At 34.8% G+C, this 14,354-nt stretch overlaps 1 protein-coding gene across 5 annotated transcripts in view; it reads left to right on the top strand.

Moving 5' to 3' along the window:
• Window positions 1-14,354, top strand: part of ZC3H13 (zinc finger CCCH-type containing 13) — a 98,586-nt gene that overhangs the window by 34,391 nt on the left and 49,841 nt on the right. For all 5 annotated transcript variants that reach the window (XM_069601290.1, XM_069601288.1, XM_069601289.1 and 2 more), the window contains exons 6-8: window positions 6,672-6,811; window positions 7,806-7,966; window positions 13,507-13,704. In XM_069601290.1, coding sequence (XP_069457391.1) covers window positions 6,672-6,811; window positions 7,806-7,966; window positions 13,507-13,704 — 499 coding nt within the window. The remainder of the gene's footprint in view (window positions 1-6,671; window positions 6,812-7,805; window positions 7,967-13,506; window positions 13,705-14,354) is intronic.

Here is a 14,354-nt window from a genome sequence, read left to right as displayed (position 1 = left end):
CCACTTTACAGCTAAGTTGTACCTTTTCACTTCATGTTTATTCTGTCTTCTGATGCACATCTTCACTAAAACTGCTCTTTAAAGTCACAATAACCTCCTTTTTGCTAAATAAATGAAGACATACTTGTCTCTTTCTCCTGTCATCTTCTGCAGCATGTGATACATCCCATAACCTTCCTTCTTGAAACACTTTCCCCTTGGCATCCATCTATCACTGGTGGGGTTTTCTGTCTTCATAGTCAAACTCTTTGTCCTTCCAGACGCTCCTTGTGTACTGTCTATCCCTTCCCAATGCTTTGCTCTAAACTCATCTTTAAAAAAACTAAACTGATTTTTACTGCAAGAGTCTTTTATATGTAAAATTCTTTTAAAAGGTGAGTAAACGTACTTTATAGTACTTTTATATGCAAAATATTCACATGGCTGTTTCTTAGGTTTTCTCTTGATTTTAAAACTCATAGGTTCTGATTATTATAAATTGCTATGGTTTAAAAGTTTCTGTTTGAAGAAATATTGAAGTATAGAGTTAGAGAGTGAGACTGACCTCATTTAATATGCTTACCCTCTACATTTTCAATCTAAATAGCAATTTTAGCTAGACTCAGAAGAAGTTTGGTCTGTATGAGTAGTTCTTAAACATTTCAGTTTCAGGACACTTTTCACTCTTTTTAAGGACCCTCGAGAGCTTTTCATTTTGTGGATTATCTGCTTCAGTAGTTTCCATTTTAGAAGTTAGTTCTGAGAAAATTTTTAAATTTTAATTTGTTAAGTAGTGGCAGTAATAAATCTAGCATACAGTTTTGTGGAAAACAGCCATGCTTTGCAAAGCAAAAATAAAAATTGGAGGAGGTGGCAATGTTTTAAATGTTTTTGCAAATCGTTTTAACTTCTTAAAGTAAACTTCTTAACTACCTTAATGAAAGATACCTAGATTTTTGTGTCTGCTTCCGCATTCAGTCTGTTAATGATGTGACATCTGGAAAAAGCCCCAATATACTCTAGAGATTGAGTAAACCAGGCAAATAATGTAGAATTATGGAAATACTTTTGATCTTCTGGAACTCCAGAAATTGGTCTCCCTTGGGGGTCTCAAGGAGTCCTCATACTGCTCTTTGAGACCCACTTGTCTTTAGAAGCTGCTTTTAAAACTTTTAGTTGTTTCCCCTTCCCACTTCCCAAGACTTTTTTTTCCCCCCTCATTTTCAGTTTTTCTCTCCAGATGAAATCATGCTCCCAGGGCATCATTAACATCTACATATTAATGACTCCAATATGTAGTGGTCTTAATTGATACATTACCAATTGGATATCTCTGCCTGAGTTCCATATCTTAAAGGCACCAGTTTTCCTGCTGGTTTCCCGAAAGTCTAAGGGTCATTGTTGAGTCTCCTGCTCAACCCAGACACTTAACATAAATCTTAAACATTTCTATCTGTTGAGTGTCTTTAAAAACCACCTGTTTCTCTAAATTACTAGTACTAATATTCTAGTTCTTAAGATACTTATTTGTTGTCTATAAGTGTGTTTTACAAATAATTCTCTAACCTCATGTGTTGAGGTTAGTCTTGTCTCCTAAATCATTTTCCACTTAAACCTTAGACTAATCTTCACAAAATATTTCTTTTTATTAAAGTATAATAATAACTTTCAGAAGAGTACGTAATTCATTTGTACAACTTACTGAATTTTCACCAATAGAACAGGCTTGTGTAAGCAGCCTGTTCTTCATCAATACATAGGAAATTACTCGTCTCCCATAAGCCCCTTCGTACTCCCTTTTTTCAGTCACTACTTTCCCAACCTCCACCTCCTGAAGGTACCTGCTGTCTTGATTTTTACCAACATGGATTAGTTTTGTCTGTTTTTGAAGTCTACATAAATGAAATCTTTAGCATGTACTCTTTCTGTACTTAGCCAAAACATTATGTGAGATTTTTGAACATAGTTGTAGTTCATTAATTCTTATTGGCATATAGTAGTTCATTGTATGAGTGTACTATAACTTACTCATTTTTCTGTCAATAAACATTTGGTTAACTTCTAGTTTGGGGCTATTTTGAATAAGTTGCTACTCCTAATCATACCTTTGATAAACATGTACTCATTTCTCTTGAGTTTATGTTTGGGAGTAGGATTGTTGGGCCATCGAGTCTACATATGTTCGTCTTTAGTAGATAATGTCAGGTCAAAACTAGTTCTCCTTTCTATGGTATTTTTGCCTTTTTCATCATAATCATTCTAGAGATAGGTGGTTGTTTCTTACTGTGGTGGTTTTAGTGTACATTTCCTTAATGAGTAACAAGTTGACAATTTTCTCAAATTTACTGGCCACTGTGCCACCTGTTTTGTAAACTCTATAGACTTTTGCCTACTTCTTTATTGTTAACTGCTTTTTTTGATTGTTGAATTTTCTTTATATTGGAGAAGAAAATGGCAACCCACTCCAGTATTCTTGCTTGAAGAATCCCATGGACAGAGGAGCCTGGCGGGCTACAGTCCACAGGACCATGAAGAGTTGGACGTGACTGAAGCACACAGCACGTTCTTCATATAGTCTGAATGTGAAATCTCTTAATCAGCATACATATTATAAATATCTTCTCTCACTCTGTGAGTTAGAGTGAACTTATAAAAGAATAAATTAGTTCATTTCACTCCCCTGTTTAAAATTCTCTGATTTCCCATTGCCTACAGGATCAAGTATAGATTCTCATGTTCCTATAAAACTTTTGATTATCCCCAGTTGTTTTATGTATTTCCAGCTCCCATTCCCCAAGTCTTTATTTTTTGTTTGGTTCTCTAAACTTACCATATTTGTTTATCACAAAGTACAATGCAGTAATATAAAAAGCAAAAGCACCATTGTAGTAGAAGAGAAAATGTATGAACATATTTGGAAAACCTTGGAGGTATGTACATTCTCCTAAAATAAGCATAAAATGCAGAATCCATAAAAGATTTGATTGTATAAGGATTTAAAATTTTGTACCTAACTAAACATAGACATCATCTATTAAAAACAGATCACAAAAGAAAATATTTGACATGTCATGTGTAAGCATATAATAAAAACACTGTATTAACATATAATGAACTTCCACAAATACATAAGGAGTTCAGTTGAAAAATGGGCAAAAAATAAAAAAATTGAATGTGTAATTCATAGTGGAAATAGAAATGGCCAGTAAATGCTCAGCTTTACTATAGAGAAATACTGGTGAAGATAGAGAGATAATAGTCTTTACCCATCATACTGGAGGAAGTGAAAAATACTAATATTATCAAGTGGAAGTTTACTTTGGTAAATCTGTTTCTGAGTATAAAAGTGGAAGTGTGGTCTCTTAGTCATGTCTCACTCTTTGTGACCCCATGGACTGTAGCCCGCCAGGCTCCTATGTCCATGGAATTCCCCAGGCAAAAATACTGGATTGGGTTGCCATTCCCTTCTCCAGGGAATCTTCCTGACCCAGGGATTGAACTGAGGTCTCCCATATTGCAGATAGATTCTTTACTGTCTGAACCACCAGGGAAACCCCCAAAATTTCTGAGTATAGTTTGGCAATATTATAAAACTATAATATAAATTATATTAATATAAATATTAATATAATCAAATTCTGAGTATATCTGGCAATATACTACTACTTGGCAATAGTATAGTTTGTCAGGAAAAAAAAAATATTGTTTGCCAAACAAACAAGTTTAGTTTGGCAAATTAAAAATTACACTTACTCCAGCAAATTTAATTCAAGAAATCTGTTCTGAAAAGAAAATATTCACACTTGTAAACCAAAATAGGTATCACAATGTTCTTTGAAGTCTTGTTTATAATAGCAAAATATTGAAAACAAACTAAATGTCAGAAGGAAAATGGTTAAATAAACTGATACGTTTATATCATGAAATGTGTTGCTGATGTTAAAATGAAGTTGTTTGACCTTGTGTATGACATGGAGAGATCTTTCTGTAGGGCAGTGTAGAAGACTATAAATTTAAAGCTTTATTTTTATATCTATTATTAGTTGCAATAGATTTCTAAAACTAAAATTGTCATATTAAAGGGTATGAATGTTCTTAAGGCTTTTGCTCATGGCTACCAAATTATTGTCCAGGCTGGATGTATTAGTTTACATCTCTATCTCCAGAGAATGAACATGCCTTTTATCTGTACCTTTGCCAGTACCAACTATTACCATTAAGGGGGAAAAATTGCTCTTTAATACATGAAAAAGACTTATTTATCTATCATCTGCATTTCTTTTTATGAATTGCCTGTTCATGTCCTTTGACCATTTTCCCTTTTAATTAGTAGGAATTCTTTATATATAAAGAATGTGAGTGATGTCCATATTTTTGTGCTTTAAGCAATCAAGTAGGACTCCTTTATCTTTTTTGTTTTTCAGTTCTTCATTTTATTTATTTACCCTAGGTTAGGAAATGATGACCTTAAGTGCTAAAAGTGTGACTTGAGAAGGTTCTTCAGTTTGTAAGTAGTCAGTCCCAGTGTGGTCAGGTGTTAGGATAGCAGTCAGTGAAATTTCCTCCTCTAGGCTTGTTGGCATTAATAACAAAGAGATAACAGTGCCACTTGGCTCTGAAAACATCTATATGCATTTGTAATGAAATAGTCTGTACATCAGTCTTCCTTCTCTTCCCCTCTTTAATCTTCATATTCTTTTCTTTGAAAGGGTAAATAGAAATAGATGCATGGTATCAGATCTGTTGAAGAGATGGACAGTTCTAATCTAAGGAACTGCTACAAACCACTTATAATGAAAATGTTATAGATCATTCAGAAATAGCTCATGTACACATTAGTATTAAAATTACTTTTAGTAATGATATTAAAAAACAAAACTACAGAAACAGGATTGTACATTTAATGTAACCTTAATACTAATGAGTCTTTAGGAAAAGCAGGGAGATAATGAATCACATCATGTACAATATGAAATATTAAAGGTTTTGGTAGCCTTAATACTGAGAATTTGTAGCTGAGTATTTTAATTATATCTTTAAAAAATTCCAGCTAATCAAAAACCCAATCCCCAGTTCAGTTCAGTTGCTTAGTCATGTCTGACTCTTTGCGACCCCATGAATCACAGAACGCCAGGCCTCCTGTCCATCACCAACTCCCAGAGTTCACTCAGACTCACGTCCATCGAGTCCATGATGCCATCCAGCCATCTCATCCTCTGTCGTCCCCTTCCCCTCCTGCCCCCAATCCCTCCCAGCATCAGAGTCTTTTCCAATGAGTCAACTCTTCGCATGAGGTGGCCAAAGAATTGGAGCTTCAGCTTTAGCATCATTCCTTTCAAAGAAACCCCAGGGTTGATCTCCTTCAGAATGGACTGGTTGGATCTCCTTGCAGTCCAAGGGACTCTCAAGAGTCTTCTCCAACACCACAATTCAAAAGCATCAATTCTTTGGTGCTCAGGCTTCTTCACAGTCCAACTCTCACATCCATACATGACCACTGGAAAAACCATAGCCTTGACTAGACGGACCTTAGTTGGCAAAGTAATGTCTCTGCTCTTGAATATACTGTCAAAGCTGGTCATAACTTTTCTTCCAAGGAGTAAGCGTCTTTTAATTCCATGGCTGCAGTCACCATCTGCAGTGATTTTGGAGCCCAACAAAATAAAATCTGACACTTTTCCCACTGTTTCCCGATCTATTTCCCATCAAGTGATGGGACTGGATGCCATGATCTTTGTTTTCTGAATGTTGAGCTTTAAGCCAACTTTTTCACTCTCCTCTTTCGCTTTCATCAAGAGGCTTTTTATAGTTCCTCTTCACTTTCTGCCATAAGGGTGTTGTCATCTGCATATCTGAGGTTATTGATATTTCTTCTGGCAATCTTGATTCCAGCTTGTGGTTCTTCCAGTCCAGCGTTTCTCATGATGTACTCTGTATATAAGTTAAATAAGCAGGGTGACAATATACAGCCTTGACGTACTCCTTTTCCTATTTGGAACCAGTCTGTTGTTCCATGTCCAGTTCTAACTGTTGCTTCCTGACCTGCATACAGATTTCTCAAGAGGCAGGTCAGGTGGTCTGGTATTGCCATCTCTTTCAGAATTTTCCACAGTTTATTGTGATCCACACAGTCCAAGGCTTTGGCATAGTCAATAAAGCAGAAATAGATGTTTTTCTGGAACTCTCTTGCTTTTTCCATGATCCAGTGGATGTTGGCCATTTGATCTCTGGTTTCTCTGCCTTTTCTAAAACCAGCTTGAACATCAGGGAGTTCACGGTTCACATATTACTGAACCCAATCCCCAAACAACCCAAAATGACTTACAGAAAACCAGAAACCTTAAGACTGGTTTTTCATAAAGAAATTGGCTATATCAGTTTTAAGTGTTTATAGAAACAGTACGTTGCCATGCTTAGTCAATCGGTCCTGTCTGAATCTTTGTCACCCCATGGACTGTAGCCCGCCAGTTTCCTCTGTCCATGGGGATTCTCTCAGCAAGAATACTGGAGTGGATTGCCATGCCCTTCTCCAGGTAGAAACAGTATATATTTCCTTTATTTTTTAGAAGTGTGTTACTCTTATTAAAGAATCTACAATTTTAATTTGTATAAAAATAGTTGAAAAAATTGTTATAATTTTTGGTATAGATAACTAATAGTTTTTGAAAAGTAATGGAATTTTTATTTTAAAGATTCTGACAATGGAGATATTAATTATGATTATGTTCATGAGTTGTCATTGGAAATGAAGCGTCAAAAGATACAGAGGGAATTAATGAAGCTGGAACAAGAAAACATGGAGAAAAGAGAAGAAATTATTATTAAAAAGGAGGTATGCTCTTTATTGAAATATGTTAGTAATTAACATCAACATGGATATTGATTGCAGAACTCATTAACTGCTTGCTACATCTAAAATTGTATTGGGATATTGATACTTCATACATGTTAATCAATTAATCTTTACATTACTCTATTAGATAAATAGGGCATATTTTTAATATTGAACAGATCAACAAAACTGAGTTTCTGTTGCCTGGAGTCACCAACTAATGTGAAATGGAACTCGAATCTAGATACACCTGATTTTTAGGCCCATGCTATCTCTATAGAGTACTTACTTCTTCTAAAGAGTAGAAATAGATAAAATATATTTGAATATAATTTGTGATTTTTCTGAGGAGATTTTGAAATTTCATAATTTTAATTTGCTTAATTGATATTAATGTTAATAGTTGTGTGGCAGATATAGAAGGGGCTGGAGAACCTGATGCCCCCAGGTGCTGAGCAGAGTTCTGTTTTAGACTGTCTGTGATAAACTTGGACATCCTACCCCAGCCATGCCAGCTCCAGTCAGCTCTCTCTGCAACCCTGCTGTCGCTTCCCTGTTAACAGTCATAAGCTCCAAATAAGAGCCTGCAAACTGCCTATGACTTCCCTGGTGGCTCAGATGGTAAAGAGTCTGCCTGAGGTGCAGGAGACCTGGGTTCAATCCCTGGGTCGGGAAGATCCCCTGGAGAAGGAAATGGCAACCCACTCCAGGATTCTTGCCTGGAGAATCCTGTGGACAGAGGAGTCTGGTGAGCTACAGTCCACAGGGTCACAAAGAGTCAGACATGACTGAGCAACTTCACTTTCACTTTTGATATTAATGTTGGGGCAGTTAGCATATTGGTTAACAGTATACGTTTAGGAGCCAGGCTGATAGTAATGTGTGGTGGCTGTTATAACACTTAATGTTTTATCTGAAGTTTATTGTTGCTTTGTTGTCTGATTGTAGCAACCGTGATTGGTACACTTTCTGACTTACTGAATTCTTTTGAAAGGTTTCACCAGAAGTGGTTAGATCAAAGTTGTCTCCATCACCTTCTCTAAGAAAGTCTAGCAAATCTCCAAAGAGAAAGTCAAGCCCTAAGTCATCATCTTCAACTAGCAAGAAAGACAGGAAGACAACTGCAGTTTCCTCTCCATTGTTGGACCAGCAGAGGTCAGTAGGGTGATAAATAGTGCCAGAATGAGCTAGCTTTTTCTGAGATGATATTCAGAAGAATTACTTAGTAGATTTCAAAAGGATTCTTTTAATACATTGAGCATTTAATGTAAGCTTTTTTCTTAAAAAAGTATGGAAAGTTTCCACTTAAAATTATAGAGAATGATGAAACAGAGATCTGTGTCATACCTGTATATGCTTCAGAACTTCCCCCTCCCCCGCCCAAAAACTAAGCAGGTGTATTTCCTGACCTTCCCTCTTGAATTTGTTGTTTATGATACTTGTGCATGTGTGTTTATACTTCCATATCATATTATCTTAAAATATATAATATTTTCATTTATTTAATCTTAATATAGATATAACTTTTCTTCTGCAATTTACTGTCTTACTTAGCTTTTTTTGTAGTTTTTTACATTTACCTATGTTGATATATATATAGCCATAGTTCTTTCATATTAATATTTATATATTTACTTTTTTGTTGTTGAACATTTAAGTCATTTCCAGGTTTTAGTTACTACAAATTTTGCACAGTGAACAACATTCTTCTTGTCTCCTGGTGTATGAAGCAGTATGAATACATTTTTTAGAATTGTTATAGTAGCCAGTTGAAAGAGTAAGGATAGAAACAAATTACATTGGGGGGTTGAAAATAAGGCAGGAGATAGTTTTCCATATAGTGTCATCTGTACTCTTTAAATTTTATTTCAATTAAAGGTCATACGCTAATTTATTATTTAAGAACAAAGCTAAACCTTTTCTCAATATTTGACCAGTTGGTAGATGTCTGTATGATCCCATAATGAAATTTATATTTGTTCTCCCTCTAGTTTCTGGAGCCTTTAACCCTATTCTACACTTCATTTACTTCTTGCCTAGTTTATTATTAATATATCATCCTACACACTATATTTACTTTATCTAGGGTCCATTCCCTCACACATGTAAACATAGACATTCAGCTGCCATAACCGTTCACTTTACAGATGTTGTAAGAGATGTCTTAAAAGAAAAATTCCTGTTAATTTATTATGCCATTGAAAAACTCAGTAGTTTTCCATTCTATTGAATGAAATTCAGATTTTTTAGAGGGGAATTCATACATTGATCTTCTCGGTCTTGTCCATATTTTTGTCCAATGTTCCTCCTACACTCATCATCCTGACTCATAGTCCTTGAGTGTCTAGCTCAAATTCTGTCTTTCCATTAAGATTTCCCATTTCTCCTTACTGAACATAATTTCTGCTCTCTTTGTATATCTATCAGATTTTATTTATACCTTTTGCATAATACTAACTGCTATTTCCATTATTATATTTTAGCCATGGCATACATGTTTTACAACTTCTATTAAATTTAAGCTCCCTGAAGACTGGCATCTTGATGGTTCACTATTCTATCTTTCCATAGCATCTACTCTTCAAAGAGCTTTGTGTTGTAATAAGGCACTCTGTAAAGCAGGCTTAATTCTCTCCTTTGCTCCTGGAATTGAGTAAAGGGATATGAAAGAAGTCAAACTACAGAGTGGTACGGTTTAACCCACCTGCTCTTTTACCTTTTAACTAACCAATTATATAAATTCCCCTAATTCCATTTATTTCCCCCCAAAACCCAGGATGCCAGAAATACTCTCTTTTATTTTCTTACCCTTGTTATTTATGAAATATTTATGAAATATTTTCAGTATTTAGTCTCTTCATAGAAAGTTTTGATACCTATTTAGTTGAAGGGTTAGTTTCATTTTTCCTGTAGTCTTCTCTAACAGTCTTATTGATAATTCACTTATCCTTTCAATATTGAGCATGAATTATTGGGGGCTGCCCAGGTGACATTAGTGGTAAAGAACCCACCTGCCAATGCAGGAAACTTAAGAGACGCAGGTTCAATCCCCAGGTTGGGAAGATCCCTGGAGGAGGAAATGGCAACCCACTCCAGTGTTCTTGCCTAGAGAATCCTGTGGACAGAAGAGCGTAGCAGGCTGCAGTTCATGGGGTCACAAAGAGTCAGACATGACTGAAGCAACTTAGCATGCACACATGAATAATTATATTGATTTAACTATTATATTTTTGTATTATGTGATCCTGAGTTTAAGATGCATCATTAATTTAATAATAGAAACAGAAGGACCTGGAAAACAGTACATTGAAGATACAAAGAAAACACTGAGTTGGATATAGCACTTGTGTAGTCATGCAGTTTAAATTGCCTAGAGTGTGTCAGGTCATCAACTTATAGTTTCATTGTGGATCATATGATAAACTGTTTGAAGACATTCAACAATAAGTAATGATTAGAATTTCAGTTAAAATTCAGTGGAATATTGCAACCAATGCCAGTAAGTAAACCGAGGGGGAAATCAGGTAAACTGACTGCTTGTTTTTACGTGGTTATCATATTGAAGGGGCAGAGATAATCACAGACAAATTAAGACTCAAACTTCTCCCTGAAAGTTAGCAGTTTTCTTTGACATTTGTTGTGAGAGATAGTCTGATACTAAGCTTTATGCTAAGATGATATGTGAAGTATGTCAAAAGCTATTCAAAAGAATTAAGTTTTGGGGAGAGAGAGATAGGCTCTACCAAGTGATGGAAATGGATAATTGAGCTCTGTGCCACAAATAGGAAGTGGGCTCTGTGCCCCTAAAAGGACGATCGTTTGACTGAAAAAATGTTGAGAGATCTTGCTGACTGCACAGTGCACAGGACCAGTTTGGCCCATTCTGTTGGAAGGCACTTGCAAACTCTGTCTGTAACACAGCTGTTTCCCAACTAGTGAATGCGTATATTTTTGAAGGTATTTGAAGAAATTCTGCACTTTAGTGAGTGTAGTGGCATAATCTTGGTTGTTATGATAGCTTACTCCCAGAATGTGAATTTAACACAACCAGAAGTTTCTCACTCAAGCAAAAAATGGGTATTTCTGATTAAGAGGTGACTCTCCTATACATGGATTTGAGTAACTAAGCTCCTTCTGACTGTGGCTTCACTTTCCTGTATTATTGAGGATCAAAAAATGAAATATGCAAAGAAAAAGAGTATTGCACTTATTTAGTTATATAGTTTATAATTACCTGGAATATGAGAAGCTTTTTTATCAATTAGGCCTGGAAGTGGTATACATCACTTCTTCTTATGTTCTTTTGGCCAGAACTTGGTCATATATAACTTTATAAATGTCTAGAGTTATTGTTCAACAGTATGGCCTGCACAAAAGTTTAGTAAATACCTGGTTAGTCTCTGTCACAGGCAGTAATGTGAAAATACAGTTTGTGTCAAGAATTCCTCTATCATTTTGAAATGATAATGGTTGAAAATGGCTTTTTAGTAATTTTGATACTATCTGTACCAACTATTGATTAGTGTGTCATTTTTTTAATTGGAAGACAATTACTTTACAATGTTTTGGTTTTTACTATACAACAACTAGAGTCAGCTATAAGTATACATGTCCCCTTCTTCTCTGCTTCCCTCCCCAACCCCCAGTGTGTCTTTTAAATGGAAAAGACATTTATCACTTGTCTGTTAAATACATTAAAAGTTTCAGTCATTTCATAAATATACAGTGAGATAATGTAGCTAATAATGGTTCTTGGCAGGAGATGAGGATGAAAAGCAGATTTGGTCGTATTTTAATAATTTCTGACTTGCTAGATGGTTTACCCTATCTGTGATAACAAGTAGGGAGAAAGACTAAGGCAAATTTTCTGAATGCCCACTCTGAGTCAGTTGCCTTTTTAATCTGTTTTTAGTCTTACCAGCAATTCTGAGGAAGATACTACCTGTTACTTTTTAATTTAGCTAAGGAATCTTGGGCTAGAGAACTCTAGGTCACAGGTAGTAAGTTCTGGGATTTTGGCTTAGGTCATCATTTATAAATATCAGTAGGTACTGAAATAAGTAGCTAGTGAAAACTTTCCAGATACCTGAAAAGAAAGGACTCCTTTAAAACTCAGTACCAGACTGACCATTCCATGTTGCAGAAAATAGGAATGAATTGAAACAATAAATTCATTCAGAATTTTAGTATGATTTGAGAGGATATTGCATTGATCTGTTGAGAGCAGTTGATCGTGAAAAAATTAAAGCACTCTGTGAACAAGGATATTTTGGAACGAAAATTATTTTTATACTGGGAATAGCAGAATAATGAGATTGCCAAATTTAGAATTAAAAGAAAACTTAATGAATTTGAAAACACATTTAAGATACTGGAAAGCAAAAGGAGAGATGGGAATAATGAGAAATAATGGAGAAGTGACCTAGGAGATATGCAGTCATTGCAATAAAGCAAACTAGAGAATTGATGAAATAAGAATAGGAAAAACAATGAGCAAAACACTTAAGGTTTCAGATTGAAACAGCACATTAAGTACTGGAAAAGGTTAAAAAAGAAAACCTAGATTTATCTTGGTGAAATTTTTAATTTCCAAAGGATAATGTATTATAAGCATACCAACAGGAAAGCTGAAAAACCTGCATAGCAAAAGTAATTGACTCTCTTTGGACTTTTCATCCAAAACACTAAATGCTGCAAGATACTGTAACAGTATTTATAGAACTCTGAGGGAAAAGGATATCTTTCTGAAACCCTCTAGTATTCAGTCAGACCACTGTCAAGGTATGAAGACAGACAATTTGTAATGTGTAAGGGCTCAGAGTTACAGCAATTAGTCAGTTCCAGATGGATTAAAACCATGAAAGACAAAATTCTAAAATTTAAAGGATCATCTTCGTAGTCTTAAGAATTGGAAAAGGTTTAAATGAATGTTTAAAATATAAAACAAAGATTTAAATAAAAATTTACTAACAGTGCTTAGGGTTTCATATATACTTGATGTCATTGTCCTTTATAATGCTGAAAACATGGAAGCCACCTAAAAACCTTATGAGTGTGAAATTGTTTAAAGAAGTTATAGAGCATATTTATTAAGGGAATTCTGTACAGTCCATAAGAATAAGTATAGGAACCCACTTTTTGTTATAGAAATATACCAATACTGTATTTAATACAAACAGTTTTTAAAAAACATTGCATTATGACTGTGCATATGGGGGTGGGCAGGGAGGGAAAAAGGAAAAGAGACATAGAAAAAGTGTGGACGTTTGTCCATGGTGTTACTATGGGCTGTCCTTGGGTAATGGAATTGTAGGTGATGTTTACTTTTCTATCTACTTTTTTATAATAAGCTTAAAATTTTTCCAGTTCTTTTTTTTTTTTAATGACATTTTCTTTCCTGAATCTCTTCCTAGTCCACCTCTATCTTTTCTCAGAAATCTACCTTTTAAAAGTATATAATAAGCACTGTTAATGAAATAGGTAGCAAGTAAATCTTTGCTCATTTCTCTGTTTTTTTTTGTTGTTGTTGTTGGGGGGGATATTGATTACTAGTATATAAAATAGTAAATGGCAAGTTATTGAAAGGAATGCTAACCATTCTTTAATCGTGCTTTGTTAAAATGAAAAAAAAAAAACACACCTTATTTCACCTTCTAAAAGTCTTTAGACTTCTGACAGCTTTGTGTTAACTTTAGGAATTCAAAAAGCAACCAAAGTAAGAAGAAAGGACCTCGAACTCCTAGCCCACCCCCTCCTATACAGGAAGATATTGCTCTAGGGAAAAAGTACAAAGAAAAATACAAAGTGAAAGACAGGATAGAGGAAAAACCAAGAGATGGAAAGGACAGAGGACGAGATTTTGAAAGACAAAGAGAAAAAAGAGACAAGCCGAGGTAAGTAGGATATTTTATAATCTTACTTTCTTAAAATCTGTAATACTATTCAGAAGCTTTTAGGCATTACTATCCTGGATTTTTTAGTGTTTTTTAAACTCTACCTAATAATTAACCATATTGAAGTATGACAACTGCAATAAATGTTAATAACATAACAAATCATTATTATCTAAGAAACATAAAATTTCTAATTTTACCCACTTTTAAATGTGCAGTTCAGTATTATTTTATATATGCATGTGTGTATATATATATATTTTTTCACAGTGTCATGAAACAGATTTCCAAAACTTTCATCTTACAAATCTGAAACTCTGTACCCCTAAAACAACCTATCCCCCACTCCCCAGTCCCTAGTAACCGCTATTCTGTCTGTTTCTATGAATTTGACTCCTTTAGATACCTCATATAAATGGAATCACTTTGTCTCTTTGTGACTGGCTTATTTTACTTAGCATTAGGTCTTCAAGGTTCATCCACGCTGTGCACATAACAGGATTGCTTTCCTTTTTAAGGGTGAATAATATTCCATCATCTATATGCCACATTCTGCTTATCCATTCATTTGTCAGTAAACATGCAGGCTGCTTCCACCTCTTGGCTATTGTGAATAGTGCTGTTATGAATATGGGTATGTAAACATCACT

The sequence above is a fragment of the Ovis canadensis genome, chromosome 10 (genome assembly GCF_042477335.2).
Source record: "Ovis canadensis isolate MfBH-ARS-UI-01 breed Bighorn chromosome 10, ARS-UI_OviCan_v2, whole genome shotgun sequence".
Lineage (NCBI taxonomy): Eukaryota > Metazoa > Chordata > Mammalia > Artiodactyla > Bovidae > Ovis > Ovis canadensis.
Note: the sequence above shows the minus strand (reverse complement) of the source record. Positions and strands in the feature narration are given on the sequence as shown.